Source organism: Ceratotherium simum, chromosome 27 (assembly GCF_057802395.1).
Source record: "Ceratotherium simum simum isolate JZ-2026a chromosome 27, ASM5780239v1, whole genome shotgun sequence".
Taxonomy (NCBI): Eukaryota; Metazoa; Chordata; class Mammalia; order Perissodactyla; family Rhinocerotidae; genus Ceratotherium; species Ceratotherium simum.
Window position 1 is genome coordinate 29,532,605 of NC_141926.1, and position 27,831 is coordinate 29,560,435.

At 37.2% G+C, this 27,831-nt stretch overlaps 1 protein-coding gene across 1 annotated transcript in view; it reads left to right on the forward strand.

Annotated features, from left to right (window-relative positions):
• LOC101394687 (SAM domain-containing protein SAMSN-1) overlaps positions 1 to 24,138 on the forward strand; it is a 49,169-nt gene extending 25,031 nt beyond the window's left edge. Inside the window, exons 4-8 of the mRNA XM_004440733.3 lie at positions 3,413 to 3,542; positions 6,131 to 6,282; positions 9,417 to 9,623; positions 11,862 to 12,012; positions 23,251 to 24,138. Coding sequence (XP_004440790.1) covers positions 3,413 to 3,542; positions 6,131 to 6,282; positions 9,417 to 9,623; positions 11,862 to 12,012; positions 23,251 to 23,453 — 843 coding nt within the window. The 3' untranslated portion in view covers positions 23,454 to 24,138. The remainder of the gene's footprint in view (positions 1 to 3,412; positions 3,543 to 6,130; positions 6,283 to 9,416; positions 9,624 to 11,861; positions 12,013 to 23,250) is intronic.
• Positions 24,139 to 27,831: the final 3,693 nt, after the last annotated feature.

Genomic DNA, 27,831 nt, shown 5'->3' on the forward strand with positions numbered 1-27,831 from the left:
TTTCATGTGCTTATCAGCCATTTATATATCTTCTTTGGAGAAATGTTTATTCAAATATTTTGCCCACTTTTTAATTTGATTATTTGTCTTTTTATTGTTGACTTCTAAGCATTTTTAAAATATATTCTGGATACAAGTCCCTTATCAGATATAGGATTTTCAATATGATATATTTTCTCCCATTCTGTGGATCATATTTTCACTTTTTTGATGGTATCTTTTATAGCACAAATGTTTATAATTTTGATGTAGTTGAATTTATCTATTTTTTCTTGCTTGCTTTTAAAATTGTATCTAAGAAACTATTGCTAAAAAAGATTTACTCATGTTTTCTTCTAAGAGTTTTAGTTGTAGTTCTTAAATTAGTGTATGATCCATTAATTTTTCTATATGGTGTGTGGTAGGAGTCCAACTTTATTCTTTTGAATGTGAATATCCAGTTGTCCCAATGCTATTTGTTGAAAAGACAATTCTTTCCCCATTGTATTGTCTTGGCACTCTTGTTGAAAATCAATTGATCATAAATATATGGATCATAAATATATGAGTTTATTTCTGGACTCTCAATTCTGTTCCATTGATCTGTATGTCTTATGTCCATTCTATTTTTAGCCCACTTCAATAGGACTTCTGTCCTCAGTACTCCACAATCAGTCTGTGTTGCCAAAGCCAGTGGTCACTTTTCCTTCTTCTTACATTACTTTTCAGCTGTATTTGACACAACTGATGATTTCATTACATATGAAACATTCTCTTTTCTTGGTTTCTTTGAGTGGGCATTCTTCTGGCTTTCCTTCTTTCTTATAGTTTCCTTTCTTGGCTCTGCTTTCTTTCCTGTCCCTCTACATATTGAGTCTTCCTGAGGCTTGTTCCTGGATGCTCTACTCAATCTACTCTCTCCTCCTAAGTGATCTCATCCAGTCTCCCATGACCTTGTTTTTCACAATTATATTTCTAGCTATGACCTCTTTACTTATCTGTTGTACTTATACAACCAATTCCTTATTTGATATCATCACTTAGATGTACAATAGATATCTGGAACGTAATATATCCCAAACTGAATTATTGATTCTCTGCTTTACCAAAAAAAATTGTTTCTTGTCCAGTTATCCCAGTAGCAATAGACAACATTGCCATAACTCTAGATGCTGGAAAGGAAGGAAGGAAGGAAGGAGGGGATGGAGGAAGGGAGGAAGAAAGAGAGAGAGAAAAGAAAAGAAAGAACGAAAGGGAAAGAGAAAAAGGGAGGGAGAGAGGAAGGGTAGGAGGAAAGGAGAAAGGAAGAAAGCCTAGGAATTATTCAACATTCCTTCTTTCTCTCATTTTTCACACCAATTCATCAGTATATTCTCTTGGTTCTAACTCCAAAGTATATCTAAAACCGTTAATTTCTTCATGTAAACTATTCTTGCTTTAGACCAAGTAACCAACCTCTCTTGCTTAGATTACCATAATAACCACCTAATTGGTTTCCTTTCTTCCACTCTTTCCTCCATAAAAGCCATTCTCCACATGAAAGCCAGAAAGATCTCTGAAAAGTGAAATTCAGAACACATCACTCCCCTGGTTAAAATGTTATAATGCTTTCACAATGTATTCCCTTACAATGGTGCGTTCATTACAGTCCTGAGAAGCAGAGCCCAACAAGGGAATAGACCCACCAAAAATGTATTAGGGAAAATGCATGTGAAAGATAAAGAGGAGAAAGAAGAAATGGGCAGGGAAAGCCTTCACACTGCAATGCAAGTCTGACACCTGTGACAGGAGAGGAAGAAGAAAGGAGGATCCATTCAGGTCTCAGACTTCAACACTGTTCTGAGAAAGTTTTGGCCAGATTGATGGGGAGTCCTTGAACTAAAGTTTTCCATTAGAGGAGCCCCACATCCTCCCCGAATGGACTCAGATGGTATCCCCACTGTTTCAGTCATGGGCAGGGAGCATGGCTTCCATGCAATCACAGTGGTGGATTCAGAGGGGCAGTAGCTGGGGCTGTGAGTACAGAAGGGTCCTGCAGCAAGAGATCTGGGTGGCACATTTCCATAGCCACCATACACAGTCTATAAAGCTCTTCCTGATCTGATTCCAGTCTACTTCTCTGAGCTCATATCCTAACACTCTCCTTGCTCTCACTCAGCACCAGCTACGTGGGGCTTGTGGTTTTCCTATGGCATAACCCAAGCTTATTCTGAGTTTAATTATTTTGTTCTTGCTGTTCCTTTTGCTTAGAAAGCTCTCTCCAAATCTGCACATAACTTATATCTTCTGTTCATTCAGATCAAAAATTCAGAGCATATATTACCTTATCAAAGAGGTTTTTGGAGGTTAATCCATCTAAATCAGCTAACCTTAATCCCAGTAACTAATCCTTTCACATCACCTAGTTTTATTTCCTTCATAGCACTTATTTTCTGAAATTGTCTTGCTCATTTTGCTTACACACACCTCCCAAACACGACACACACACACATACACAGCCTAATATACTAAAATGTGCCTCATTAGAGCAAGGACCCTGTTTTCTTGTTTACCATGGTATCCCAAGTTCCCCCAAACAGTGCCAGGTACCTAGAAGGTGTTCTATAAACTTGTGTTGAATGACTGAATGGATGAATAAAGGAAGGGATAAAAGCAGAGAATCAAACTGAGTGTATATCATATGTATATTCTGAAGTTTTATCAATGCTTAGAAATGCTCAAAAATGAGAATATTTAATTACATTTTGAAAAATATTAAGAAATTCATAGGTTTTGTCCAAGCTATCTAAATATGGACAACATTTGAGATGTTTTCAAGCAGATGTAATTTGTTTTGAAATTGTCTGTCTTTCCTAATTTTATGCAAAATTTGCTTTTCACTTGACTAGGTGGCAAGCATGGTATGAGATTTGTAAAGCTTCTTAGATAAGTTTTGCTTTAGAATTGCAAAGTATGCATGTTTTATTCATATCTAGTGATCTGGTAGGGTGCAAATAACTGACGTGAAACAACTATGCAGAGTTTAAACTTGTAATATCAGATCTCAAAGGATTAGTAATGGTGGTAAATAGATGATAAAGAGAACAAGAAGAAATAAAAGTACTTTAACAGATAAAGCACAGATGTCAATAAATCTAACATTTCTGATTAAACAGTCTTGATATGATATTCATACTAATTTACAAAAGTGAACCATTATAATTTCTGTTGAATTCCATAATGTGGAATATTTCACCTAAAGAATTTTTTCAAGTATACTATAAATGTTTTGCTAGAAATTGAACTAAAGATTAATGGCTCTTATATTTTATGCTGATGTATTCCTAAGTATTTTATTGCTAAAATATGTCTTGTTTGTTAAATCAATGCACACAGTGAACATCTCTATGGAAATCTGTTCTCTGCACTTAACCTCTGATATGTTTTTCTGAAGGATGAGGAAAATCGAGAGGATGCCCTCCCATATCGGAACAGTGACCCTGTGATTGGGACACACACAGAGAAAATCTCCCTCAAAGCCAGTGACTCCATGGACAGTCTCTACAGTGGGCAGAGCTCATCAAGTAAGGCTATAGGATAAGGGACAAGATCCTAGAGGGAGGTCTGGGTTAAGTTAATTAAAACCAACAGATTTGCTACTCTGGTGCTTGTTTATCAAAATAGCAACAAGGTTCTAGCTACTTGCTAAGAGAAATAGTGAAAATATAAGATGTGTTGAATCTATAGAGTTACTATTGTTTAAAATAATACATAATATATGAGATAGAATTATGTATTATTTTGAAACTTTTTAACACTATAGTCAGCAGGGCTCTGGGGGATATGGCTCAAAAAGATCATGTTGGGTAATTAAATCTGCATCCCTAAAATAAAAACATGCTTTTGTATTGTTACTGGGAGAACTAGCATTATATTGAGTCGAATTTTTAAAAATGACTTGAAGTATTCAGATAAATAAAATCCCATTCTCTGTCTCTCTCTTCTTCTTTCCCTCCCTTAGCTCCTTCCTTTCCTCTCTTTCTCCCTCCCTCCCACCCTCCCTTCACCTTTCCTCCCCTCCCCTCTCCTTTTCCTCTCCCTTTCTCTCTCTCCTTCTCTCTCTCTTTTTCTTTCTTTCTTTCTTCCTTTCTCTTCTCTCTCTCTTTTTTCTCCCTCTTTCTTTCTTCTCCTGCCCTCTCTCACTTTTTCTTTCTTTCCTTTCCTTTTTCTGAAGTATTCTGAAAAGTGCAGGACATTTGTGTCAATTCTGATATTTACTTTTTAGGTCTCTGTCCAGCATTAGTGAGTAAAGAGTGAAGTAATAGGTAAATACTAAATAGTAGGAATATCACCAATTAGGGGACAAAAAGGAATCAGCACATGTTTAACAAGGATTTTCTAAAAACATGGATATTTTTCTAAGAAGGAAATCACTCAGGATTCAGTCACATATCCACTACAATATTTGGATGAAACTACTGATACAGCAGGGTGCCTTATAGCTTTTTATATGTACACTGTTATACACCCCTCTAATCTTTTTAGGACTTTTAAATGTTTTTCACAAAGTTTATTTTCCATTTCCTTTTAAATCAACTACTTCTGTTATTTGAATATGGATCGCAAAGACCAGATGTTTCAAATATCCTGAATTTTATTCCTATTTTCCCATTGGCTGTAGAACAGTTATTTTGTGAAAAAAAGCTAATGCAGAAACATTTGAAGGATATATTTTTGCATGTGTGAAATTCAGATTTCATTAGTATTCATTTCTGCTGGAAGTTTTAAAATTCTAAATTGTGATGCTGAATGTGGGGAGAATTTTATTAAATGAAATGTACCATGAAAAGCCAGGGCCTGGGGTGATCATGGAAGGGAGGGTGCGAGGAGATGCTGGCCCATTTAGCTGTTATCATATACAACTTAATTTCTGTGATTAGAAGTAATTCACCTTCGGGGGGCCGGCCTGGTGGCACAAGCGGTTAAGTGCGTGCGCTCCGCTTCAGCGGCCCGGGGTTCCATGGTTCGGATCCCAGGCGCACGCCCACGCACTGCTTGGCAAGCCATGCTGTGGCGGTGTCCCATATAAAGTGGAGGAAGATGGGCACGGATATTAGCCCAGGGTCAGTCTTCCTCGGCAAAAAAAGAGGAGGATTGACAGATGCTAGCACAGGGCTTATCTCCTCACAAACAAACAAACAAAAAAAATGAAGTAATTCACCTTTTTTTTACACCAGTTCATATACAATATGGAGCATGTCTAAGGATGTTTACCTTATTTCCATAATTATTTGCATGAATGGTAGAGAAAGCGGGGCTGTTCCCTCATTGAATAGAGCACGGAAAGGCGACTCTGAGGGAGAAATGAAGTGACGACTGACAGTGGTGGGGAAAGAGAGTTACTTCCACTGGGAACCACTCTTGCCCCCAGACAAGGAGCAAAGATGGAATCTCTTTTCTCTTTTTCCCCTGGGGTTCAAAATCAGAAAGAAGAGGACCAGAGAACAAGGATTTGGAGCAGTTTAAAAAGTCCAGTTTAGAACAGTTTCAAACCACTTGGGAGGACAGGCATTGGAACCCACTTCCTCCTTCCCTCACACTCACACAACAAGCAAAAGTGCACCTTCTATGAGTAGGAATGTGCCTCAAAATGGCTTTGGGTACACAGTAGGAAGTCTGGGAGAGCATTTTTGCCACATTGTGATAAGTTGTAGGGAGCCTTGTGTGTCATGCTTTCACCATGCATGATCAAAGCACACACAGATCAAACTGCTGTTATTGGTTTCTGTCTTTTTCACATGTACAAAATTAATTATCTGGCTTGTACAGGGGGTTAAGTCTATACTGTCCACCTCTTTAGCAAGTGTCCAATGCTCAAAACACTGTGCTACTGGATCGGCTCACGGAGACCAAAATGAGAGGGTGTTTGGGTTAGTGATTGAAGAAAGAGTGGTCAGAGTGGCTGGAGAAAGGCCAGAAATGGCTCAGAGGATAGAGATCGCTGATGGAGAGTGACTGGGAGGCGGAAACAGGGAGAGGTCACTTAGAACCCCCTCAGGAGGCTGGGATCCAATGCTTTGGTACTATCACTGCTTAGTTGTGTTCAGACGATGTATTCAGAACGTTATGAGCCTTGGATGAGAACTGTTAACCTCTGCTTTGCCTTCATCAGGTGGAATAACAAGCTGTTCAGATGGTACAAGTAACCGGGACAGCTTTCGACTCGATGATGATAGCCCATACTCCGGACCCTTCTGCGGCCGTGCCAGAGTGCACACCGATTTCACACCAAGCCCCTATGACACTGACTCCCTCAAAATCAAGGTGGGTGCATATCATACGTGCATTCTATATGATTTATCTAGTGCTGGTTGTATGATCTGTTTCAGGAAGTGGAGCAGTGGGAACTGGAGGGTGAGTGTGTTCTTCCCAACAGTAGGAGACTAGTTTACTGGAGACTGGTTTACTGTGGCAAGAATTTGAACAAAACCTGAGAGGCAGGGTAGGGAGGTCAGTCTGTTGAGGCTATTAGCATAAGTTGCTGTTATGTAGATAATGCCGAATCAGAGCCTATCAGGGGAGAAGGAACTGCCTATATTTTTCTGAAAACCAAAAGCCTCACAGGTTGCTGGAGGTGTCCAGCTCTGCCTGATAACTTGCTGGAGTGATAATAATGAAGCCAAGGAGAGGGAGAGAAGGTGGAGATATCAGGCAAGAGCCCGCAGAGCAAAGGCCTTGGGAACCAGACGCGGCCAGGCAATTTCAGTACTTAAGTCAGTTGCCATGAGTAACCAGACGTCTTTCTCCCAGTGATATGCGCTCCTGAATTCCCTCTTCTTACTCTTGTCCTTTGTATTCATTTTCTATTGCTGTGTAACAAATTACCAGAAACTCAGGGGCTTCAAATAACACAAATGTATTATTATTCCACAGCTCTGTGGGTCATATGTTTGGGTGTGGCTCAACTGGATTCTCTGCTTAAGCTCTGGCTGGGCTGAAATCAAGGGGTCAAGCAGGGCTGTGATCTCACCTGAGGCTCTGGGTTCTTTTCCAAGCTCACAAGCTGTTGGCAGAATTCAGTTCCTCATGGTTGTAGGACTGAGGCTCCTGTTTTCTTGCTGGATATCAACTGGGGGCCATTCTCAGCCCCTTGAGGCTGCCAGCCATGGCCCTCTGTGTAACATGGCAGTTTGTTCCTTCAAGGCCTGCAGAAGAAAAGCTCACTAATGCTTCAAATCTCCTTATTTTTAAGAGCTCCTACCTGAGTAAGTCAGAAACACCCAGATAATCTCCTTTTTAATTACAAAATTAACAAATTTTGGACATTAATTACATCTGCACAGGCCCTTCTGTCATGTAACACAATATAATCACGAATGTGAAATCCATTATTTTCATAGTCCTGCTTACACTCAAAGGAGGAAGTGGTTACAGTAGGACAAACAGAAGAAGGTTTAGTGCTAAAATACTTTATAGATATTAAATTATTCCTTTTAGTATCAAAAAATGCCATAGCTAAAAGGACAGAAATTATGAATTTTTAATACTGTCAACATCAAACCAATGTTAACCAATAATTATAAGTTATGAAGTATTGATATTATTATTTAAAATTCAAGGCATTCAGCTCTTCTTTTATTCCTTCTATGGTATCAAATCAGAGTAAGCTCAGCTGGAGAATGAGGAAAATGTTATTCCCCACAGTTAGCTCCTTAGTCATTTCTATGAAATGATTTGACGACTAAGTTTAAGTCTTGGGAAAGTATGCTTGTAGCCTAGTAACCATTGTGCGGGGAGGGGAGGAGAAGGGAATAAACTGAACACATTTTGACTCACGATAACTTTTCATCTTCGCTACAATACCATGCCCGTGCACCACCACTAGTGAAGCCTAAGGTGATGTTTGCGGAGCTCTTATAGGACACAATAAGAATCCCTCAGTTACCACTGAGGAATGAATACTATTGTTTCCATCAAGGGTCTTATCCAAAATGAAACTAGGTCTTTCCTTGGTGGCTTGTGGGCTTTCCTGGAACATGTACATCTTACAAGTTTAAAGGATAATAGGAGGAATGCAGCAGAGGGCTGCCATGCCTAGAAACTGCCACTAGAGCTTCTGGGGATTTTCTAGGTCTGGTTACCTAATCTCATCTCGCCTAGGATTTGATTCCCTATAGTTAAAGGCAGGAAGAACTAGACAAACAGCTCAAAGGGACAGACAGGCAGATGATCACAAATTGAAAAGACCAGATCTTTTAATCACATTGAATTCTACTATTGCAAATATGATTTGTATTTTAGATGGAAGAATACACATTCACAGACCAGCAGGAAAAAATATTTTTAGCAGCAGACTTAATGCTTTGTTTGCTTGAGGGTAGACCCCTAAAAGTGGCAAAAATATTGAAATCTATAATGTCCTCTCTGGGGTACAAATTTATAAGTCTCAAATAAGTAACTATGACTCTTAAATGTAGACACTACATTTGCATAGAAATCAATTTTCTTTACAAAGAAATACCCCATGGGGTTTTCTACTCTTGCCAGTAACTGGCAGCCTATAGCCAATTAGAGTCTTAGACACGAATAAAGAAAATGACCAATTGGTTTTTCCATCCCAATGGGCTTCATTCATACTTCAATCCAAACTTTGTTGTGGAGCTCAACCTAAGTATTATCTTCTCTAGAATAAGAATGAAGTAGCATAATTCATCCTTAGTGCACATATCCTTTTGTTACATATTTGGTATGTACAATGTTCTGAACAGTTCCATTATTTTAGATGGATGCAATACTTGAGATAGGTTTATTTTACATTGTAGATGAATTTTTCAGATGAACTAGAAGCACAGACAGAGTCACAGACTTCTCTTTCTTCCCCTTCCCCAATTTAGGAGCCCCTCCCAGAATGATGGCTTGAGCTTTGCTACATATATATTGCTTTGAGAGGATGAATGAAAAGAGCACCATTTTTGAGTTCAGATGACTTAGGCTTGAGTTCTGGTTCTGCCATTAACTTCCTATAAGCTCCTGGCAAGTTATTTAATGTTTGTGTTTCTTTTTCTATAATATTTAGTGTAATAATGACACCTTGTATATGTACCTAAGAGGTGTGTTTGGGGCATAAAAAGACTCAGTGTACGCAAAAGTATTTTATAAATTACATTGTGCTCTACAAAGATAAGTTGACAAGTTGATGTGATACCGAAAACATAAACATGTCATCAAATGCATGTAGGAGCTTTTCTTCAAGCATGTTGAATTTTTCTTCATTATTACTAGTAAATAGTTTCCTTGAACTTTTAAAAGAAATTTCCTGCTAGATTTATTTCTGTTCTCTCCGAATCCCCTTAGCATAATGGCCTCATTATTCTAATTTCTATGATTCCATTGTTTCTACCAATTGTCATAGCACCAGAGTTCTCTGAAATCTGATTTGTGTATTTCTTTGTCCTTAGAAAGGAGACATCATAGACATTATCTGCAAAACGCCAATGGGGATGTGGACAGGAATGCTGAACAATAAAGTGGGAAACTTCAAATTTATTTATGTGGATGTCATCTCAGAAGAGGAAGTAGCCCCCAAGAAAATAAAGGCACATCGAAGAAGTGAAAGGGAAAAACCCAAGACTCTGCAGGAGTTCTTAGAGAGGATTCAGCTTCAGGTGAGCAAACCTGTGGCCTATTTGATTTTGGTGGTATATGGATGGAATAATTGAGGAGAATGGATCATTGTTTGTATAGTCTTGCTAAAAAATACATGACTTTGGGCCGGCTCCGTGGCTTAGCGGTTAAGTGCGCGCGCTCTGATGCTGGCGGCCCGGGTTCGGATCCCGGGAGCACCCCGAGGCACCACTTCTCCGTCCAATGCGAGGCCGAGTCCCACGTACAGCAACTAGAAGGATGTGAACCTATGACGTACAACTATCTACTGGGGCTTTGGGGGGAAAAAACTGAATAAATAAAATCTTTAAAAAAAAAAAAAAAAAAATACATGACTTACAGCAAAGGAAAATCTGTTTTCCAAGAACAGTTCTTATTTCTCCTTTATTACTTTTATTATGCAAGGACAGATCTGGATATAATATCCCTTGGACTAAACTCTAATGGTACTCAGCAGTGACAGTAGAGATTAATGTTGAGAAAGCACAGTGAAAAATGAAAAATACCTAGGAGAATAAAAGGCCCAGAGAAAACGTGTAAATGAGAATGATAAAGAGAGTACGAAGGGTAAAGGTAAAAATCCAGAGAATTGAAAGAACAAATGAAAAGAAAATTGTATTTTCTATTGGGCAGAAATCAAAAGCAAGTCAAGAGAGGATAACTAAATAAAATTGTTTTAAAAGTAATTTGTTAGGAAACAGTAATCATTAAGTACCCATAATGATTATGTGAAGGAAACTGTGTTGTCTATATTCATAATCCAATTATTTTCTTGTTATATCAGCAAATTTTTATGAAATATCTACCTTGTTACATGGTGTATACATACAATATACCTAGCCTCACTCAATTTACTGTTTTGCAATCCATTTCCAAAATTAATGCAGCAGTACTTTAATAGTTCTCAAAATTCATCAAGGCAATGGCCGATTAAACTTTCCTTAATTGTTTTTCCTGCATTATCTAATTATATTCCTGTCTGTAGACACACTATCTAGGCCTTCCTATATTACTATTGGTGCCCCCCAAATGGGATACTCCTTGGAGAAAGTACAAGTTTGAATCCTGCCTCTTCTACTTGTTTGTCCTGTGACCTGTGAGAAATAAAGGTCTAAGGAAGTGAAATAACTTACTCAACAACCCACTGTTAGATGGTTATGTCAGAATGGAATTTTGGTTTTCTCTGTTTTAATTCAGTGCTCCTTCTAGGATACATTATTTTTAAAAGAATTGCCACCCAGGGCGGGTCTTCCTCAGCAAAAAGAAGAGGATTGGCATGGATGTTAGCTCAGGGCTGATCTTCCTCACAAAAAAACAAGAATTGCCACTCTTTCTTCTTTTATTTTTTGTAAAAAAGGGCTGGTAATAAGTTCTTCTTGATTACTTAAAACTTTTATACTTCCTCCTATTCAATTTTAGCAACCAAAATAAGGGTATTGAAATTATGAGCAAGTAAAATGGAAGGAATTTTTGAGGAAGTTGAAAAGCATTCAACTTCACTTTGCATTTTTATTCTTTTAGAGAGAACAGAGGTAATATAAATAACATACAGACTCTGAAATCAGAAGCCTATGAATTTTAAACTAATATATGTTGATGTGAATGATGGACAAAATATACATGCTGAGAAAAGGAAACAATACTTTTCTCAACCACATTGCTTTTATGCTTAATAAAAGTTTTTAATTCCGTAGGTTTATATAATGCCTTTCTACCAAAATGCTAAGTGTATTTTCTATATAGAAATGTGTCTGTTTCAAATTCATTTTTTTAACTACCTCAAGAAGTTAATGAGGATAAATGTTTTTGCAATCAAGCAAACAAGAAGGTATGTAGATTCAGAAATATTACTGTAATTACTCTATTAGAGGCATTTTATTGATAGATATAAGGACACACTAGCTTTGTTAATTTAGCTATTTGAGAAGTGAAAAAATGCTAAATGGGATGAATGATCCAGCTATTTAATTGATCTATGTTTTAGCATGTATAGCTTAAGGTAATTATTTCTTTTTACATTTTTCATTCCAGAAGGTGAGAATTATACAATATATTCTTTTAAATGCCCTAGAGTTCATATGCAGAAAACTAGTACGAGTGAAATAAAATTAAGCAAAAGTTCTGTTGGCACCTTTGGTTTCCACATGCATTTCTACACTTGCTTTAAATCGAAAGAGAACTAAAAATAAAATATTTGAATTTGACTAGCTTATATTATATATATTTTTTCTCTCCCACAGGAATACACCTCAACACTTTTGCTCAACGGTTATGAGACCCTAGAAGATTTAAAGGATATAAAAGAGAGTCACCTCATTGAATTAAACATTAAAAACCCAGAAGACAGGATGAGGTTACTATCAGCTGCTGAAAATCTCCTCGATGACGAAAGTAAGTGGGCACACGTACTCTTCTCCCTAGCTGATAATCACAGTTTAATGTAAATAGTAATATCATTAAAAACAAAGCCCCAATTTTATTCATTGAGAATCACATAAAGCATTCTTTCTCATAAAATAAGTATTTTCTTATATATTTGGAAACAACAACTCTGGTCAAGTCTATAATTAGGAAGAGAAAGAACCTTTTTTTCTGTATGGGCTCAGAAAATGAAAGGCGTTTTCCGGGTACCTCATTTAGATTCTGCAGAGCTGTTAATTTACACGCAAGTGGATGTCTGCATTCCCAAAGACTGAGGGAGTTAGAGACAAATATTTAGTGACAGCATGAGCCATTAGTGAGAAATGTCATATGCAACTTCTGTAGAACAGCATAGAGCACAGCTCTAAGCTAATGAGCCTTCGCACCACACAGGAAAATTCATTTCATTACCATATAGTCACATCTTGTACGTGTTTATAGTATTCTTTCAAAATGTTATAATAGCTTGCAAAAATATTCAGCTCCCACTTTTATTATCTGAGATGGTGCTCTGTATTTCTAAGTATAAACTGAAGATGGAGTAATACATGCAGATTCACTTGTGGCAGAACACTGGCTGTGCCAGCTGGGTTTGTGAAGCTAGCATAGCTTTTGTTTTTATAATTGCCCATTCTGAACACTCTTCTTACTAAATCTGGTTAGGCTCCCAAAACCTTGAGCTCACAGCCTGCCAAACTCCGCAAGGAGTATTTTGTTAGGAAAAAAATGGGGAGGTGTCTAATTTTAAAGATGGAAAAGAACTTAGATCATCTAACCAAATTTCTCTTTCAAAAGTTATATTAATAATCATTAACTACTTTTTCTGAACTTGTTCTCTGAGTAAAACTTTGAGCCAAGGCCTTTACATTTATTATCTCCTTTAATGCTCTCTACAGCTCTGTGAGTTAGATAGTACTGTCTGAGTTTTTAATGAGAAATTGAGAAGACAAGTAACCTGTCCAAGCTCATGCACCTAGAGAATTAGAGAGCTACGACCCGTATTTGTGATGCTATGCTATACTTTCTGTGAAGAATAGCCCAGATGGATAGTAGGGAGGAACGTTGTATTTAGGACCCAAGTCTCCTGTCTATTCCTTCGTGGGCTTTCCTATGTCCTCATATGCCCCACAAAATGGGCATAGTTGCACAGCACATGTTTGTTACACACTGGCCTTTTATCTAGTAGGAATTAATTTACTTTTTTAGAAACTGTACCTCACTTTATTCTTACTTGCTGTCTTGAGTTTGCACAGATCTTCATCCTTTTCAAAGAGCTCTCACATGTACCACTAATTTGATACCTGCAGAATTGATTTCATCTTAGGCCTAGGTGTTTACATGCATTCTTTGAAGTTGTGGAGGCTAGGAGATGTGAAAGAGGGGGATGGGGTCACAGGGGCAGACAAAGGTCAAACTGGAGAAAGTAGCCAATTTACTCCACAGTACAAGCCAAAACAAAACTGATCAGTGTCAATTGATGTAGCAATATCTTCCAGGTAAATGAGGCAGCTTCTTTCACATCTTGCCACTTCAAAACACAGCTCCTCACTAAGTGATGTTAGGCTAAGAAATAGATTCTCCTGACTTCTGTATTTATAATGTTCAATATCCTTGTCAACACCCCAAAATAATTTGATGCTGAAGTAGAGGAGGGAGAAGAGTGGGTATTTTTGGAACACATGTAAACAATCGCTTTTCTTCTACAATGCCATCCATGTAGATATTTTGCCCACTTCACAGATGAGAAAATATTTCAGAGATAAATTTCAAAGAGGCTAAACAGCTAGATAAGTAAAAGAGCTGGAGTTTTTTTTTTAAAGATTTTTATTTATTTTATTTTTCCCCCCAAAGCCCCAGTGGATAGTTGTGTGTCGTAGCTGCACATCCTTCTAGTTGCTGTATGTGGGACTTGGCCTCAGGATGAACGGAGAAGTGGTGCCTCGATGCGCACCCGGGATCTGAACCCGGGCCGCCAGCATCGCAGCGCGCGCACTTAACCACCAAGCCACAGGGCCAGCCCCAAGAGCTGGAGTTTTAATCAAAGGCAGGCAGCTATAAAAATCCAGGTTCTTTCTTCCACACATGCAAATTGGTAAATATGAAAAGAACAATAAATATTTGAAAATTGAAGTTTTCTGCTACTTTGCCAATTTTCTCAAGAGCTTCAGTTCAGTTTTTCATCGCAGAAAGTGGAAGTTAATACTTAAGTGAGAATGGAAACCTTGCAACAACATGACTCCCTGAAAGGTGGAAGACTACTACGGCTGCATTGCAACAGGATTTGTGAATAGAAGGGGCCAGAGAGCCTTGGTAGGCAGGGCTTTCAGCCCTAAAACTGCTCAGCAGGGACCGGCAGAGGGAAGATCTCTTGGGCCACTTAAAGTGTCCACTTAATTTCTTTTTTCCACCTCACTCATCACCCATCTACTTTCTATGTTAACAAAAGAATAATGATTTATAGATGATATCATATTAGAGCTAGGTGTAATTTTAAAAACCATCTGACTTAAATTCTTCCTTTGCAAGATGGGGAAACTAAAACTAGAGTAGCTAAGTGGCTTTTTCAAGGTCACATTTCTAGAACGCATTCTCCTAAATCTATTAGAAACACATTCTACTATACCCTGATCTCCGAAAAGAAAACACAGTATCTCCAAAGCATGATGTGACTTTCAATGTTTGAAATAAAAAAGTAAAAATCCCCTAAATTATTTCTCTTATAAAACTTTAGAAAGTGGTACTTGAAGGTCACTAGAAGTAGATATTTAATAATAGCCAGTAATGTGCAAACACACACACACAGCCAAATTCTGGGAGATGAAAAATTTTAAAAATGCAGATTCAGCCAGTGTTTATTGTTAAAACACAACCCTGAGATTTTTCTTATTTTAATCTTAAGGTCTAAAGTAGTATTAGAATATACATGTCAAAAAGATGCATATTGCATGTTAGGCTATTCTGACTGAAAGCTATTTATCTTACATGAAACTGCTTTGCTCAAGAAATAAAGAAGAATGACTTCTATTTGTTGATAAGATGGTGAGTTCTGATGATTCGGCACCATGCTGCTGCATGCTTATTTTTATCTATTCACTACTCTGTGAATCATATCTTCTACAACCATGCTGAAGATTAAATGCACAACCTTCATGTACCTTGAATGATAAAGACCTTGAATATATGGTTATATAAAACTAAGACATTATTAAAAACAAATGCATGTCACAGTCATAGGTTAAAAATAGTTAGCTGTGTGTGTGTGTGTAAGAATGGGGTATGCAAATTGGCCAGGATTTTATGTATGCATTTTATTTTGATCATTGAATAATGTCAGTTTGGGGAATGTCAATCAATTCCTAGTTTAGAGCTTCATTGCTTCTTCAGTTGGGAACTGGAAAGTTTTGCTTTGCTAATCATTCAATATAAAAATTGAGGGGCTGGCCCCGTGGTGTAGTGGTTGAGTCCAGCGTGCTCTGCTTCGGCAGCCCAGGTTCACTGGCAGATCCACTCCTACACCACCCCTCAGCCATTCTGTTGTGGTGACCCACATACAAAATAGAGGAAGATTGGCACAGATGTTAGCCCAGGGCGAATCTTCCTCACCAAAAAAAAAAAATTGAGCAGAGTGTGCACCTGTTTTGAGGACAAGAGTCAAAACTTTGAGTTGATATAGAAAAGACCACAAGCCCCATGTGAGCCTTTAATACATCTAGAGGAACCAAGAAGATGGGGGACTTGGGGGCTGGGGGACAGGACAGGGACAAAAACAGAAATCCAAGACTTAGAGCAAGCAATTTTCCTTTTCTCTTAGGCCAAAATAGATAGCATGGTATCCACTTTGACCTTGAAAATGTAAACCAGATTAAACGTTTTAGGTCACTGCTTGACAGGAGGTAAAGATGCTACTCCAACAAACTGATAGAAGAGCTGGCGAGTGGTGTTAGAACCCATCACAGGATTACCTTGAGTGTAGGACAACAGCTTTGGGATTCTGCAGTCTTGGCAAGACCAGTACAGAGATATTCTGAATTTGCTCCCGTGTTGCCTTAGAACTGAGCAGAATTAGGTCACTGGCTCCCTCAGCTGGGAACCTAGAGGGGGTTAGAAGGAGAAGAAAAATTGGGGTGAGACTCAGTTCTTGAAGGAGTAAAAGAGCAGAATCTGTTTATTTTGTGCACATTAGGATTTCTCTATTTATCATCTGAATTTAAAAATGGTTTATTTACTTTGAATAAATATTCCCAGCAAGTAAAAAAGAGAATAGAGAATATGTGTGTGTGTGTTTGTGTGTGTGTTGTTCCATAAACACAACCTTTAAGACCCATCTGTCTTGCGAGAAATGTCTCTTTAGAATAATAAGATAGTTAACTGCTGTTTATAGTTAATATTTTCTCTTTATTCTAAACTTGGTCTTCTTTTCCCACATTTAGAAGCACTTTGATGTGTCTTAAAAGTGTGTCTATGAGAATGTGTGCTATTGTTCTTGGGGAAAACGGGTGATGGAGATATCTTGTTCTCCTTTATAGTACAGGGATAATTAAATTTTAAATTGACAAAAAAACCCCAACAACTTAGTAACTGAATAAGAAAAGTGTACTAGAATCTGTATATAATATATTATAGGTATCTGCAACCTTTGTTGGCAGTGCTCAAAGAGGAGGAAGGGGTAAGGGTGGGTTGTGTGCCAGGCTGTTGGCACCAGCTGTGGTCACAGCAGCCCCTCATTGCTCAACTATCCCCAGTTGCACCTTCCTGCCTGCTTACCTGCCCAAAACGATGCAGGGCAAATGGCAAGGCCCAGCCAGGAGCCTGGAACACGAACTGCCAGCAGGGGAGATTTGTAGTCATGCCAAGCAGCAGTCCAGCAGTTGGCCTGACAGCGTGCCAAGGTAGTCTAGTGGCCTAGCCCCTGACATGCCTGCCTGGTGTTTCCAACCCACTTGCCATATGATTTGAATCTAAATACAAGAAATGTACAGCTTTAAGAAAAGATATGTTAACTATCCGCAGAGTAGAGAATGCTCATAGCCATTTTACTTTTATATATTTATAAATATGTATTTAATAACTTATTTCTTGTCATAGCTGTTTGGTTTTATGCAATTTAATTTCTTCGGATTTCTTTTTGGTTTTACCCCCTAAGATTGAATTTTTGGTAGATGCCGTGTTCTGTATAATACAAAAAACAATAAAATGAAATATAAACATTTTTACTCTTCTACCAGAGAACAATTCCCAGAGAAAAGAGTTCATAGAACGTTCACGTCAGTCACCTAAGGAACTTGTAGTGCCTATACATGTAAGGCACTCCTGTACTTGTTTTCATATTGCACTGTGATTGTGTACTAGACATGGCTTCGCAACGATTACCCTGGTCAAACAAAATGCTCTTACCACTGCCTCCCCAAAGCCCCTAGTCTTGTGCTTTGCATTGAGTGGATGGTTAACAAATGCTTGTAAAATGAATAAATATTGAGTGAGGGAGTGAAGAGATTTGCAAATAGAAAGCAAGACTTTTTTCTGGTTATAAAACTTAAATTCCCCCATAATACATAAAGTTTTTGTAACAGGCGGTTGGTTGTGTGTATGTGGTATGTTGGTTGTTGGTATGTGTTGTCATGACTTACTTTATGCATATGCTAATCGTATGTGCAAGAGAGTAAATGAGTATATTTCTAGAGGGTAATAATGTAAAAACTGTCAAAAGTTTAAAAATGTGCATGCTTTTGTATCCAGAAATTCCAGTCTTAGGAATTGGTTTGATTAACTTCAATATACAAAGAAATAAAAATACTAGCTAAACTACTAGTAGTTTTAGTTAAAAATGAAAACCATTGAACTTCCATCAATAATTAATTTGTTAAATAAATTAAGATACATGCAACAATAAAGCAGTATGAAGATATTAAGAGAATGAAATGTCTACTGACATGAAAAGATGTCCAAAACATATTAAGTGGTAAAAGCAAATTGTAGATCAGTAATATGCAGACTAATCCTATTTTGTCAAATAATAATAATTTTTAAAATAATGAAACTAGGTTATTTTCTTCACCATGTCAGGTAAACAGGATTAATTTAACCTATAAGAAATATGAAATGGATTTACCAAGGTCCCTAATTAAGCAATATATAATGATAGTTTTTAGTCTTATTTGTTCATTATCAAAATAATCAGTCCAATATGACAAACAACTCAATGGAGGGTAAATATTTCCTGGGACCAGAGCCTTCCATGGGGGTGTGTGGCTGGGCAGAGTGGCAGCCTAATGGTGCTGTCCGTGTTGGTGCTGGGTGATTGGATCTTGAGTGAGGGGTCTCTGCCCTTACTGAAGCAGCCAGTATGGTGGAAGTGGAGGTTGCTGTGAATGTGAGTGAAAAGATTTACTTCCCAGCACACATCTCATTAGAGGGTAGACTATGATGCTAGGACGCAAAGAGAGATGTTCGAAAAGAGGGAGGGTCATTTCAGCTCCATATTCTCTCATGGCCTCGGGAAAACAATGGCAACTAGTTGGTTTTTCATGAAGGAATTCCTGTTTTTCATTTGTTGTTGCTGTTTTTTCAAAAGGTGGGTTAGTATTCAGATGAAGTGAATATCAAATATTCACTGTAATTAGAAAATTAAAGTGTTCAGGTAATGGAAAGATGTGCTTAAGATGAAATCAGAAATCACTAAGAGTTGTGTCATATTGTCTACTGAACCTTTCCTTCATGGACAACGCTGCCCCTGGAAAAATAAAACAGCCCCTAGTTACCTGGAGAATGCCTGAGTTTTGGTTTGAGTGACTCAAAAGGGACTACAAAATGAGGCTGAGGTTTTGAGCCGTCTTTAGATGCATGACCTTGGTTTTTCCTCTTTGGAGATGGGACCAGGCTTGAGAAAAAGAAGAGGATAATTCAAAGAACCAAGAGCTATCTTTATTTGAATTTCAACAAAATTCCTTATTTGATCTTCTCTAGTTCATATTTTCTTTAATTAATCTAAATATCACATTCTTTTTATTTAAAAAAAGTTGTTTGTTGAGCACTTTCATTGGCCAGGCATTTTCCTATGCCTTCTAGATTGCATTATTTTGTAGTACTTAACCCAAAGAAACAAAGGCTTCATTCCTAAGGCAAATAAGACAGTAAAGTCAAAATCTGGAATATTTGGGTAAAGAAATCTGAGAAAGTCAAGGAAAAACGACTAGTTTACATTTTTATTGAATCCTTAACTTTCTAGTATGTGAATATAGGACAGATTTCTCTCCTTAGGGTATGAGAACTTTTTCCCAGAATTAGGATCTGGTTTGATTTCCTTAAAGCTTTCTTCACTTTTCGTATAATTGAGATTGCCTGTACTTAATTAATTAAATGTCACAAGTCCAATATAATTATTTTATGAATAATTATATTAGCTGTCTTCTGTTTTAATCACCATGCCACATTTTATCTCCATCAATGACTATCTTAAAATGTTGAACAATGGGCTTTCTACAATTCCATAAAAATTTTGGTAAGAAATAAAATATTTTAATATTCAAATTAGTTCTTTATGACAAAATATTTCTAAAATAATTTTTCTTAACATAATTATTTTATTTTCATTACACAGAGTGCAGAACTGTTTGGGACTGCTTTCAGGACTTCCTATTGTGCCTGCTGCTAGCTGGCAGCAATGAGAGACAACCTTTTTCAAATTATTTAATAATTCTGCAATATACTCAGATTCAAAAATGTATATAGCCTTTGGGATATTTGCAAACCATTCAGGGGATTTATTGAAAAATTGTACCATTTTAATTTTTTTGTTTTTTATTAAAGTAAAATATAAAACATTGTAGATGATCTGAGAAATATAGAGGAAATCTCTCTAAAATGTTAACACCCACATTTGTGAATTAAATGCATATGTTTATATATTTTACATAATTTTAATAATAGAATGATTAAATTATATATACTTATTTTTTTAACAACATATTATCAGAAACTTTTTGGTATAAAAAAGATGCACTCAGATATCCTATGGCAAGTGTGTAATTTTGGAGGCAAACTATTTCTATTCCAGTGTGTTACTTGCATGGTTAGCTCACATGGTTGGACCATGGGACAAACTGATGAAGGTTATAGTTTCAATTTCTAGGTAGGTCAGTTAGCTTTACTCTGTTTCATGGCCACATGAAGAGACTAAACAACTTAGAAGGAAAATGTGACATATTAGTGTAAATTCATCCACTCTGCTAGAAAAACCACCCATAGCACAAGACCTAGGTTTGTGCCAGTTCCTAAGTTATTAGTGTCAGGATGAAAAAAAACAGAAGAGGAAAATCTTGACCCTCCAAATACAAAAATCGAATGCTATATAGCTTTCATTTCCCAAATATAACATAATGACCTGCCTTTTCTTTTTATAGTTACAGTTGAGGGGCTCCAGCTGATCACCTGCCTGAAATTACTGCAAGCCTGGTGGGAAGCATTTGAGGAGGCAGAGTCATGCTTTCATTTCACTAGGAAATCATTTAGCAAATTACTGCCGTTCTGTAAATTACTGTGCTGCATAACTTTCATACTGAGAAACTATTTCCTTTTTCCATAAAAATTGCAGATGACAGGTTTCTACAATAAATAACCTGTATTTAAAACAAACCAATTCCTAGAATTTAGAGAATGTGATATAGCATTTCTCAGGTGGAAATAAAAACAAATACATTTTTATTACTAATATTAAAAAATGACATATTCTCTGTTAAAGTCAGATTTTTATCTATTGTTTGTTTACTTTGTTACCTTTTGAAGTGAATGTATAGAGGCTTCTGAGGATGAAATAACAAGCTAAGTACTTATTTTTTGAAAGGAAAAGAGCTTATTTGGGGAATCAGAGTTCTTTAAGCCTAAATTTTACATGTTGAAGAGAGCCCCACAATCAGTAGTCAACTTAAATAGAACACAATATTGGGACCAAGTTTTATTATGCCAAGTCCTGTTTAGGATGTCAGTCTGACGGGAAGTAACTCAGTTCTTCTAATTTTGTGTGGAGGTGATAGGCCCAAATACAATCTTGGGAAATATGGCCTTATCCCCACAACCACTCTAAGAGGATCACACTCCAAATATGGTGATCACTGCTGATGAGACAGGAAGCATTACAAAAGGACTAATTGCTCTAGCCTTTTCCAGAAACACTTGGATAGTGGAACACAGAACTGGCTCTTTCATTTCAGTGGCAATAAGATAGAAGAGCAGAGGCAGGGGAAAAAGCTTTTCCTCAGAGAATGAGGTTCCATTTCAGAGCTGCCTTTTCATAAAAGAAGGGCTTGGAAACAAAAGTGAATGACTGATATCATGAAGATTAATGAATATTAAGTAGATTCCCCCTAAACCTAAAGGTTGTTATGACTAATAAAGAGAAAATGCTTCACAGTAGCTCAAATTTTTAAATAACAATCACAATAGGTGCATATTAAAATTAAAGCTCCTTATACCTAGAACTAGTTATAGCATCACTAGACTTAAATTCCCAATACTTAAATCCAGAGTTAAATAAAGTCGTGGCAAATGTGAAGAAGATTCAGAAGAATCGCATAAATGTGGTTTCATTGTTGCAAATAAAAGCTTTGAGGAAAAGGTTAAAAGAACTGATGTGATTCATTTCGAAGATGAGTAGATTAAGGAATGATTTTTATCCTTTTTTTCCAGCCTTTCTCAACCTGTGTTCCTCATCTAATCCAGAGAATACAGAAAATAATTTAAGTGACTATTTTCTCAATTCCTCCATGGATGGTACATAACTGGTACCATTCTAGATACATTGAAGAGAAGTTAATTCATTACATACAAGGATGCCTTAGGGTACCAGGGCTCAATTTTCTCTTGTAACGGAGGCTGATAACAATTGGATACACAGTGGACCATAAACTAATGTTGGCAAGATATCTGCAGCCTAGAAAATGCGTTTAAAAAGCACGAGATGTGTAGAAAAGAGAAAAGGTAGATTTCCTAAAAATAAATTACATAGCATTAAGTAATGTCTATTGGGGAAAATTACACAATTTCCTTCTTCCAAGCATTTGGAAGTTGGCATTTATTTTCTTCTCACTGGAAGGGGTTGAAGTGCATGGCCTCCAAAGGCAGAGGTTTTGTCCCGCCCTGAAATGTAGGTGTTTGTTTCTTCCAATGTGGGGCTATTCAAATATCCAAAATGGGGAAGCCCTGAGGTTAGAAGGTGAATGAGCAAGACATGCTGAGAGGTGGTGGCCTAATATCCTTCTCTTCTCTGAGGGACTCAGCTCACGATGCAGAGAAACACCCATTTACTGCTGTCAGGAAGGCGAAGAAAGAAACTTTACATTGACAAAGAGAATGCTGATGCTAAAGATTCTTAAGAAGAGTAGAACTTTAACTATAAGGCTGCTTAGGTTCTTTAGAAATATCTTCTGTTACATCTCTCATATTAAATTTTTTTCTAGAAGATAATGCCTGTTAAATCTAGAATACTGCTTTTATGACACAGAATTACCAATCTGAACATAAATGATTGTTATTTAGAACTACAGACAGAGATGTAGAAGACAAACTAAATATTCATAAGCCAGATTCACTGGAAATGCTGGTGTTTCACTATCTAAAAGCAACCCGGTTTCTATGTCTATTTTTCTGATGAATGCAAACACAGTAAAATTCTAGATACTTCAAGTTTTATTAGCTCAATTCCAAGTAATTGAAATCCTACTGTACATCACTGTCCATTGTGATCTTTTATTCATTAATCCACATTATCATGATTCTGGGATTGTTCACAAAGATCACTATTGACTTGGATTGTACATTTAAACTACAAATGAATTTTTCTAATGTTACTTTAAGGAGTATTTGGACAGGGCATCAGTCACACTGTGGATACAATCTGCTTTCTCTGGCAACTTATCATTAATATAAAATGGGAGTCCATATTGATCTTCACTTATGCAAGCAGTTCACATGAATTCCATGAAACTGCAAGTGAACAACAAGGGCAAACTTTGTCTTCTAAGAAGACAGTGGTTTAAATATTTGGGTGCAAAGATCTCTTTTATAATAAACAAATAAATCTTTTAATACAGAAGTTTCAATTGTAATGAAGTCAAGGTTGGAACAGTTAAAATAGGATAATGCGCAAAGATGAATGAGTATATGACTAAACTTTTCTTGGCTTTGTCTAACCGCTGCTCTTTTTTCCACTTATAGCTATTCAGGAGGAAGAAAATGAATCTGTGCCCCTATCCTTAAGCCCAGACATCTCCTTAAATAAGTCACAGTTAGATGACTGCCCAAGAGACTCTGGTTGTTATATCTCATCAGAAAATTCAGATAATGGCAAAGAAGATCTGGAGTCTGAAAATCTGTCTGACATGGTACAGAAGATTACGATCACAGAGCCAAGTGACTGAACACACATTCTCTGTATCTACAGAAGCATTCCATTTTAACTCTTCTTGAGCTAAAAGATCAAATAGCAGAGGAAGAGAAGTATTTGTAGATACAACCTAAAGTTAAAACGTTTTAATCTGAATGACTGCACATAAAAGTTCGTATCTCTAACATTCTCAATTATTGTAAATAATATGTATATTTATTATTTTAAATGCTGCATGTTAATATCTCACTTACCTATATTAGAAAAAGTATATGTAAGTCTTTGTTATGTGTGACATAAGCTTTTTTTGGCTTTCTTTTAGAAGTGCAAAATGATAAATTCTACAAAAAAAAAAAGAAAACCTACGTTTTTCATACCTGTAAGTTTTAATTTGTGTATATGATTGAATGAATAGTAATGGAGCATGTGTCTGCTTAACCAGTTGTCCAACCAGCATTTACACTTATTTTTATACTTACTGGAATAGTATGAGTTCATATTGGAGACATGTTATCCTGATCCACAGTGGAGTGTTAGTAATGATTTTTTGTTGATTTCTTCACTGTTATCTCGTATAAAAATATAGATAATATATTGTCAATCATGATTTAGTAAAACTAATTTTAATAATTGTACAGATGTTTCATCTTTAAATGTAAATATTTTTAATTGTGAAATACCTTAATTTTAATAATAAAAAGAACCATGTGCATTTGGTATTTTCCAGACTAGTATTACTTAAGGTATTTTCATACTAGACCTTTAGACAAAATATCTCCTACCAGACAAGGTTTTATAGTAAGTCCTTATATATATGATACATATATATAAGGTTTCCAATATATCCCATATATATATGATTCCCAAATCAATTAACACACCTCACTCTGTCTCCTGAACCCCAATCTGTGTTATCCAATTTCCTGAATACCTCTCTGTATTAGTCACTTCAGGCTGCCACAACAAAATACCATAGACTGGGTGGATTAAACAACTGAAATTTATTTTCTCACGGTTCTGGAAGCTAGAAGTCCCAGATCATGTTGCCAGTGTGGTTGGGTTCTGGTGAGAGCTCTCTTCCTGGCTTGCAGATAGCTGCCTTCTTACAGTGTCCTCACATGGCAGAGAGAGAGATAGCAAGCTCTCTGGTGTTTCTTCTTATAAGGACACCAATCCCATCATGAGGGCCCTACCCTCATGACTTTATGTAAACCTAATTATCTCCCAAAGGCCCCATCTCCAAATACCATACATTGGGGGTTAGAACTTCAACATATGAATTTTGCAGGGGTGGGGGATGTGGTGGGGACACAATTCAGTTCATAGCACTCTAGGAAGCTTCAACTCAACATACCCAAATCCTTGATTTGCTCTACAAATTTGTCTCTCCTTTTTTATTCCCAACCTACCTCTCTCTTTAATGGCACCAACACCCACCTGTTATCCAAGGCGGAAAATCATTTCTCACTTCGTCTCACATACGTCCTCCTCATACAGATTCAATAAGTAATCAAGCTCCTGGGATCCTACCTCTAGAAATGCTTTCACGTTCATGGCTTTCTAACCATTCTCATGATTACTGTCTTGCTTTAGAACTTCGTGATCTCATGTATGAAAGAGTGCAAGAGCTTTCCAACTGACTTCTACCAGTGCCCTTTCTTCTAATCCATCCTCCACAGCCTCCAGAAAGATCTTTCTAACATGTAAATCAAATCATGTACTTTCCAGCTTGAAATTTTTTGATGGCTCCTCATTGTCTTTAATATAATATTTAAATTTTCTTCCAGGATATATAAGGTCCTTCCCAACCATTTTTTTAAATCTACCCTATGAGTCATATCTTTCCTCTCCCACCTCTCACTCTACATTCTCCAGCCCATAACAATCTACTTGCAATTCCTTGAATTCACTATATCCTTTGTGACTTTTCATATGCTATATATTTTCCTCAAGTGGCTCCTGCTATTTTCTACACCCAGAAGCCTCCCTCTGTTCTCTGACTTAAGACTTATCACACAAGTCACTTACTCTGTGAAACCTTCCGTGATTCCCTTTCATGTTCTCCTCTTTGTGTTTCTATAGCAACTTGTATTTCTGTTGGCTATAGCACTTATCATATCATACTTTATTTATTTGTCTGACACTTGCCCTTCCATGAGACTGTGACCTCCTTGTGACAGATTATTTTGTTTAGCCTTTTTAATCCCTGGTGCCTGGTATTATACAAGGCACAGAGTGGGCATTTAGAAAATGTTTGCAGGAGTGCATTGAATATAATGATTATCCTCATATAACAGATTCCATATTTATATGTAAATCAATCTACTTAACCTATAGGCAGATACCTTCTAAAGTGACCTGAAAGTTTTTTAAACAAATAAAACGTAATTCCTTAGGAAAAATAAGGAAACACAAAGTGCTATTTCAAATGCTGGGGGACAACATTATACTGTTAATCTCTAGCATATTTTTCCAGATCCATGAGATTTAATCCCATATGCAGTGTCCAGGTCAGGAGTAAAGCACATGCCTACTTCTATTCTTGCCTCTCCACAGCAGGAAATGGTGCTTCAATTTCAAATTTCCAGCATGCTGCCTAGGTCATGGCCCCACTACTGCTATGGCTACCACTCCAAATAGATTATTCTATGGCCTCCTTGGACACAGCACAGCCATTGGCCATAGTTTTTAAATTTTAATCAACCTGCTGCCTCAGGGAGGTCAAGAGAGTACAGCTTCTTTATGAAGATGGCAGGAAATTGTAGGTGGGGAAGCATCTAAGGAACCGCTTGATTGTAAAGTGGTGGAAATCACCCGGGAAGCATACTCAGCTACAACTTCAACCGCTTCAAAATGAAAATCTGGTCAAGAATTTAGGGAAATGCTTTTGAATAGAAGTGGTGCAGAGGCCTAGAGGAGATTGAAGAAGAGGAAGAGAGATTAGATTCCTGCAAAGAGGGAAGGAAGGAGGAAAGTGGAGACACCATGAGGTTCAAGTTGCCGGAAGGATGGCCCCATCACGGAGCACAGCACTGAAAAGGACACGTGCGTAGCAGAAGTATATACCATATTAAGGGAGCTTTACTGCCTTCGCTTCACCTACCGGATCCCTGCAGCTCTGGCCTCACCTTCCTCAGGTTTTTCTCTTGAGCATGGAAAGCTGGATAAACAGGATTAGAAAGGCAAGAAATAGTTCACCAAGGTTGTGAGGTAGTTGAGGGACTTAGACCTTCTCCTGCTTTTGCCTGGGAGAGAGACACGAGTGTGAGCCTTTTAAGAGTGGATGTAAAGGTGTTTAGAGGGTTGACATTTTAACGTTTACCAGATGATCACACTGGCTTTGTGTTCTAGGTTGAAACTGGGTAAAAGTCCCAGTCTCATTCATTTATTTATTCACTCAACGATATTTAGACATGGAACATATGTGTTCCCCAAGACTATGCCAATAAAAGCCTCTTGGATCAGATAGTCTGCAATAGAATCTCACCCTAGCCTCTCCATTGGAACAAGCTAAGTCTTTCTGTATAGAGAAGTCATTCTGGAATGCAATGATTATTCTGATCCCAGGGATACACTACATTAACAAATTCAAGTATGTTGTGACAGCGTGCATGGTTAAAGAAATTTTATTCTAGGTAAATGGATAAAAATACTCATAATACTGTTTTAGTAAGAGCAAAAATCGGATCATTTCAATTCTGGTTTCCCTTCCCCTCGCATTCTATCGCTGATATAAACACGAATGTATCTTCACCCTGAAGTATTTTATCAGAAGCTTTTCTTTTTTTATCAATTAAATTGCCAAGAGAATTAGTTAAAAAATAAAGTAAGTTTTAAAATTTCTAAAATGATAGGCAGATAAAGATTATCTGGTTCTAGACAACGTCCAATTCACTGAGGTTACAGTCAAGCGCCGTGCAACTTCCTGAGTGAGGCCAATTGATGACATTTCATGTTGAGAAACTTCCGTTACAAGCATAAGTTCTGAGAAAAATGTATGAAGAAATTTTAGATACTCCATCACCCCACACATGCACGCACTTCCATCTCCCCACCACTGACAAAGAAAATTGTATAACTAATCAGCATGCACACTTCAAGTACTCCTTCATAAAGTGGGAAGTCATGCTAAAATTATGTAAAAGTTGAGAGCAAAATGAATAGGGACTAAATATAGGTAAAAGAACAGCAGTTTCTAAATTTGCCCAGTTTTTTGGCTGTGGAAGTAAGATAGGAGTAACCCTTACTTTATGCTACCTCCTGTCTTACTGCAGAATTCATCTGATCACACCCAGTGGTGACCTCAACACATAGACTGGAGGTCCTGGTTTGAAGACTGTGTGACTTTGGGCAGGTCACTTATCATCAAAGCTTAGTGTTTTTCCTCTACAAAATGTAAATAATTATAGTAC